This window comes from Myotis davidii, unplaced genomic scaffold, assembly GCF_000327345.1.
Source record: "Myotis davidii unplaced genomic scaffold, ASM32734v1 scaffold299, whole genome shotgun sequence".
In the NCBI taxonomy this organism is placed as follows: domain Eukaryota; kingdom Metazoa; phylum Chordata; class Mammalia; order Chiroptera; family Vespertilionidae; genus Myotis; species Myotis davidii.
In genome coordinates this window covers 9,182,333-9,188,950 of record NW_006293088.1, presented here as the reverse complement: position 1 = coordinate 9,188,950, position 6,618 = coordinate 9,182,333, and the positions used below count along the sequence as shown (strand labels likewise).

General features: G+C 50.0%; 1 protein-coding gene across 1 annotated transcript in view; it reads right to left on the bottom strand.

The window, feature by feature from the left end:
• NOL9 (nucleolar protein 9) overlaps positions 1–6,126 on the bottom strand; it is a 12,701-nt gene extending 6,575 nt beyond the window's left edge. The window contains exons 1-9 of the mRNA XM_006766826.2: positions 6,070–6,126; positions 5,730–5,949; positions 4,461–4,588; positions 2,903–3,038; positions 2,700–2,796; positions 1,776–1,873; positions 941–1,102; positions 482–779; positions 68–179 (exon numbers count right to left, since the gene is read on the bottom strand). Coding sequence (XP_006766889.1) covers positions 68–179; positions 482–779; positions 941–1,102; positions 1,776–1,873; positions 2,700–2,796; positions 2,903–3,038; positions 4,461–4,588; positions 5,730–5,949; positions 6,070–6,126 — 1,308 coding nt within the window. The remainder of the gene's footprint in view (positions 1–67; positions 180–481; positions 780–940; positions 1,103–1,775; positions 1,874–2,699; positions 2,797–2,902; positions 3,039–4,460; positions 4,589–5,729; positions 5,950–6,069) is intronic.
• Positions 6,127–6,618: the final 492 nt, after the last annotated feature.

Here is a 6,618-nt window from a genome sequence, read left to right as displayed (position 1 = left end):
GCGTCGCACACAGAAACCACGGTGTTTGCTAGCAGGAAGCTGGTCCCCACACCAGCTCAGCGTGTACCTGATAGGGGGTCAGGCTGTGCAGGGGACGAAGCGGTTTCGGCGCGGGGGCCTGCAGCTGGCCAAGGTAACCCAACAAGGCCAAGTCCCGAAGAACTCTGTTATGTGACTCCCTGAAAAGCAAACCAGGAGGAGATGAGGAGCCCCCCTACATGCCCCCCACCTGTCATAACGTAGATCCATCTGCACCTTGGAACCCGCACACCCTGCCTTTCTCTAAGCCCATGGACACGGAGCAGGGAGACTGTCCTGCCAGCAGGAGCCCACTCTGGACATTCCCACAGGAAAACGACTGACTGCTCGCCCCCACCCCCCGGCGCCACCCAACTGCACTGGGGACTGAAAGTGTTACAGGACTTACTGCTCTGAGGAATTGAGCAGCCACGGAATTCTCCAGCCGCGGAGGCTTACTTACCGATTCCTTGGAGTTTTTCTAAACGCAAAGCACAACTGGACGCACATCAGCTTATGCCCAGAAAATGCCACCGGACTCTCCTTTTCTTCGTCACCGAATTCCAAACTGTCTGCAAATTCTGGCAGGTAGAAGCCTCGGTCTCTGACCTTGGCCTTGCTCTTGGTGTACAAGCCATCCATGCCGTCCACGTAGGCGGGGGTGAACTGTGGCATGGTTCTGCTCCGAGTGGAACTGACCTGAACCACGTGGCTGGGGGACAGCAAGCGGATCAGATCCACGAGAAGCAAGAGGCCCTGATCTGCGAAGAAGAGGACGTCAGCGTCAGTGCCCCAGAACAGGGCCGTGTTGTTCTGAGACAGGGCTCGGCCGGACAATCTCCCCAAAACGGCTCCAGCCGCAGGTCTGAGCCGGGAGCTCACTCCCACGCGTCCTCCCGGCCCCACGGCCTTGTGGCCTTACCTGTCACCCAGCCCATTGTGTTGATGATGAGAGGGGACTCTCTCTTGTAGGAACTGAACACATACTTGATGATCTCAATGTAATTCTCATAGTTGTTTTTACAAGTAGATTTCCCAAAATATACCATTTTCTGTGGTGTCCTCTGGTGGGTGAAAGGCGGTCCTAAGAAGATAGACAACAGTAATGAATCCATGCCCTGGCCAGTGTTCCTCACTGGTTAGAATGTCGGCCCAAGCACCAACGGGTCTCGGGTTCGATTCCTAGTCAAGGGCACATACCTGGGTTGCAGTTCTAACCCCAGAATGGTCAGGGTGTGAGCGGAAGGCAACCAATCGATGTGTCTCTTTCACATAGATGTCTCTCTCTTTCCCCCTCCCTCCCACTTTTTCTAAAAATTCAATTAAAAAAATAACAAAAACAAACAAAAAAAGCAATGTGGGATTCTGGTTTGGATTTTGAATCAGAAAAAGGAGATTAGTGGGTAACCTGTTAATTTTGAATAAAATCTATAGGTTAATTAATAGCATTGTATCAATGTTAATTTCCTGGTTTAGACTGTTGTATAGGGTTCAATAAGGTGTTAATATTAAAGGAAACCGTGTTTCTAACTTACGTATAACAAAAAGGACAGCAGGTCCATTTACTAAAATGGACCCCACAAAGTGTCCGTTTATTTTCTGATTTTTGGAGGCTGGACAGTTATGGGAAGACCATGAGTTTGAAGGGGTAAGCTCGCATTTATGTTTTATACTGTCATATTCTTTGACTTTCTGGTTAAGTATCATTCCTCTCACATCTTATAACACCAGAACGTTTAAGAATCTATAATACGTACCTAGAAGCGGTTCTGTGATATTAAGTAGAGAAATACAGCCCGGAGGAGTAAATTCTGTCTGTCCCAGGTCACATTCCAAATAGTCAACGCAGGAAATACTAAAAATTCAAAAGGAAATCTTAACTAGCTTTACTCTGTGGAAAGGATAAATCAGATCTTAAGGATTTTATGTGCTATAACAGAGGCCCAGCGCACGAAATCACGCGCAGATAGGGCCCCTGGGCCTAGCCTGCAATCAGGGCCATCTTCTGCCCACTCGCCAGTCCCCCGTCCCGCCCTGTTGCCGACATCCACCCCGGTTCCCCATTCGCCATCTGGCGATTGGAGCCTACAGGTCAGGGGAGGGACCAAGAAGTCTGCCTTCCGCCTGCTTGCCAGTCCCCAGTCCTGCCCCGCCATCACCCATCCCAGTTCCCCGTTGGCCATCCAGCGTTGGCCATCCAGCGATCGGAACCTACAGGCTGGGGGGAGGGACCGAGAGGTGGTCAATGCACCTCCTATCAACTGGTTGATTGGTCGTTGGCCTTTTGTTATATAGGATGGTTGTGACCCACCCTAGGCAGGCTTTTGGGTGGACTGCTCAATCCACATACAGTAACGCCTAAAGACATGTGATGGGTCACAGTGCCCGTTCGTAACATGGTACAGCGTCGTCTTTCCTAAAACGTTACCTGTAAAAGGCAATGGAGCTGACCTACTCTGAATCTCGATGTGGACAAATACGGATGCTGAGACCAAGTGACCCTCCCCGAGGTGCACTGACGGGCAGGTCAGCACCCAGAGCCATCACTTAGCCGAGCTGCTGGGCACAGACTTGTAAATACTCTCCTCTGAGAAGTCAAGAGGCATCCCTGTCCAGTTTCCTAAATCCAAACTCCTACTTCATGCCCCAAATCCAGCAACCTGTCAAAACAACACTCTTACCTGTTCAACAGCTGGTTAATCAGGTACCTATTAAATGTTGACTTTCCGACGTCCTGAAAGCCACAGACCAGGATGACGGGGCAGCCGTCTGCTTCCTCTGGAGGTGAGACAAACATGCCCCAGAGTCAGCCTTCTCCCGAGGGCTCTACTCACGGGAACCAGGGCTCTGGGGGAGCACTCAAGCTGATCAACGTCTCGCTCACCACAGGCCACGCTGACCAGCTCCTCCAGGGCCGACAGGAAACTCTCGCTGAGCTGAAGGCCGTTTTTCTTCTTCTCTTTTTTAATGCCCACAGACCTCAAGGCGAAATACTCGGCGTTAATCTGGAAAGTTGTCCTCTGAAATGAACAACGTCAACTTTTAGAAAAGGTGGAAACTAATGCGCCTTTCCCCTCAGTTCTAAATTAATAAGCCTCATGCAACTGTGAGCTAAAGACAAATGTGATCCCTCCCTTTTCCCAACCCCAACCCTTGTCAACTCTCCTCCCAAAGCACCAGCGCCTGTTCCCACAGCTTCCGCTCACTTCCCAGCCGCCATGGCCCTGAGGACACGCCCAAGAATGAACACGCGTGAGTGATTGCCAGAAGGAAAAGGGAACTGGAGGCCGAAGGCCAAGAGCAGGCTGGGTATATGAACGAAGTCAAGGCAATCCTCCAAACAGAGCCAACAGACAGAACATACGCAGACAGAGCCGAAAGGACGTGGAAGGCAGGCCCACGAAGCCCGAGGGCGTCCTAGGAGTACCAGGAAACCGTGGGAGAGCCACCCGAGGAACGGGAGCCCACTCCCGCGGAAGCAGCTGGAGCTGGGATGGAACACACCCCTGCGTGGAAGAGGATCATGGGAGAGACCCGCCCAGGATCACAAGGAAAAGATGTCATAAAAGGAATGAGAACCGCCTGGCAATAAGGCTTGCTATCAGCAGCTCTGCATTCTGGAAAACAAGCGAGCAGGCCTTCAGTTTTGACACCAATGACCACACTGTCTCGGTCTCATGGAGCCCAGTTCTTGGGAGGGTCTTGGGCTCAGACCTGGAACCTTCCAGTTTCTATCGACTCCCTCGGTGCTGTTTTCCCACCGTGAGGCCTGTGGATCCCCTTCTGCTCAAAGCTCCAAATTTACATTTCCAACCTCTTTTCTGAATTCCAGACTCCACATCTAACAGGCACCTAGAAGTCCACACATCTACACCGCTCCTGTAGTCACCCCCGTCTTAATAGAAATGCCAAGCACCCAGGCATTGAGCCCCAAAGGCCTGGTTAGTCCTCGATTCTTCCTCATATCTCACCATCCAGTCTGTCCAACAATCTTATGGGTTAGATTCCATTTATTGACAATTAAAGTAAAAACTGGGCTTCAGGAAATTAGTAACAGGGCCAGCAAAACAGACAGGTGAGAAGAGAGAGCTGAGAGAAAGTATAAGTACATCGAAATTACTCTTTCACAGTTCAGAGAACACTTATACTGTCTCCTGTTAGTAAGTCAAGATACAAGATAACCCTTTTTTTAAAAATGCCAAAAAGCACTTAACCAACTATAATATAAAATGATGGCTTTTGTTGGGGAATGAAACTAAGGGGGGGCCTTTTCAGGATATACCTTTCGACAGTGACTATTCTTACTGAGCACACGTATCCCAACCTGTAGGACATACAGCACAAGGCAGGCTGGCCTCCGCGGGGAGCACCCTACACAGGCCTGTGATCGGACTGTTTTGGTGAAAGTAATTTGCAAAACTCAGAATGAAAACTGGTTTTACCTCTTGTTCGAAAATGTAAGATAAGCCTGGATGGCTGGTTATGAAGTTCACCGTGGCGTTTTTCAGGTTTTCTAGCATCACAATGGAACACAGGGGAGAAAAGTTCTTCATCAACCAACATCTGTCATCTGTAAAGAGAAAATTAAGCTGCCTTACAAACAGCGACTCCATGGAAGGCTCTGCCCTTCAGGACTACCATTTCCTCGGCTGAACTGTGAACTTTTGAGATGGACAGTCTGTCTGAGAGCCTTTTCTCAGGAGGCCACACTGCACAACAGGAACATCCCCGGTTGAGAAGTCAATCCAGGTTTGGCACCTACTAGCTGTGTGTCTTGGGCGGCTTTTCTCCTCTGTAAAACGGTGACAACAATATGGTGATCAGTCGCTCTCAGGACTTTTGTGAGGGCTTATTTTTATTATCCTCATCTGAGGATGTATTTAATTAACTAATTCTTTATTTTTATTAATCCTCACCTGAGGATATTCTTTCCATGGATTTTTAGAGAGAGAGAGAAGCAAAAGAGGGAGAGAGAGAAGGAAGGGGGAGGGGGTGGAGAGACATGGATGTGAGAGACACATCAATTGGTTGCCTCCCAGACCTGCCTGGGGATCAAGCCTGCAACAGTGGTATGTGCCCTTGACCAGAATCGAGCCAGACTCTTCAGTTGGGGTGTGGTGTGCTGCTCTAACCACTGAGAAAACCAGCTAGGGGGGCTGCTAGGCTGTTTAGAGAGAGAGGGAGGGGGAAGGAGAAGGAGAGGGAGTGGAGGAGGGAGGGGGGGAATTAGAGGTAGAGAGAAACAAACATTGATAGTATGTGCCCTGACCAGGAATGGAACCCCCCCGCCCCCATCCTTTGGTATAAAGCAGTGATGGCGAAGCTTTTGAGCTTGGCGTGCCAGCATTTTGAAAAACCCTAACTTAACTCTGGTGCCGTGTCACATATAGAAATTTTTTTATCTTTGCAACCATAGTAAAACAAAGACATATTTTTGATATTTATTTTATATATTTAAGTGCCATTTAACAAAGAAAAATCAACCCAAAAAATGAGTTCGCGTGTCACCTCTGACATGTGTGTCATAGGTTCGCCATCACTGGTATAAAGGATGATGATGCAACAAACTGAGCCACCTGGCCAGGGCTGTGAGGGTTTAAGTCAGTGGTTCTCAACCTTGGCTGCACATTAGAATTATGATTCCCAGGTGATTCTAATGTGCAGCCAAGGTTGATAACCACTGTAGTAGATGCTCCAGTTCTTCTCATTACCCCGGTTCAGATGAGCTCTGAGCAAAGTCCGGGCTTCTCTTTTCATCTCCTTCTTGCTTTTCTCAGACATCGAGTAATGAACAGCACTGAGAGCCAGGCAAGAGTGGGTGTAGGTAGAGAAGACCTCTTGGGAAGGCTGGCCTTGGCTAATGGTGAAACCAAGCACCTGCACCTGGCCATAAAGGCAGGTCACGCGACAGGTCCCGCTAAAAGGAAAAACCTAGCAGGGAAAGAAAAAAAGAAAAAAAAGTAACATTGTGGATTCTTTTACTAATGCCTGAATTTTCCAAAATCTTCATTTTGGAAAATCAAGGTGGCAGGTTTCTAAATAACAGCATACATTGCAGTGGGTGACTTTCAGGTAATTAATGCTTTTTGACCGCAGATGACCTTCCATGCAGCTACAGACAGGAGCACACGGAAAACAAGGGGGTCCCACGAACCCAGCTCTGCTGTCCTCCCGGACCAGAGTCCAAGTGAAGAGCAGGGACCCTGCAATCAGGCTGCGGGGGTCGGATCCGACTACCGGGCTCCTTTGGGGAAGTGACCTAAGCTAACCCTGTTTCTTCCTGTCAACATCCATCGCCACCGCGGCAACGATTCCAGGTGGCTGGGAGCGTTCCATGGGTTCCTACAACCAAGACACTCCGAACACGCAGAGCCTGGCGTTGCTAGGCACCCAGTAAATGCGACCGATTACCAAAACCGTCGCCATTCAAGTCCCTTTAATCACCCAAAGACCTACATCACCCAAAGCGGAGTCCCTCTCACCCTCTGCCCAGCACCACCGCCGGGAGGGCTCTCTCGACTCCCACAGAGGGGCACGGTCTCCCCCCGCCTGCCACCCTCGGGGCTGGGGCTCCGACCCCCCAGGCCGCCGGGCTCTCTG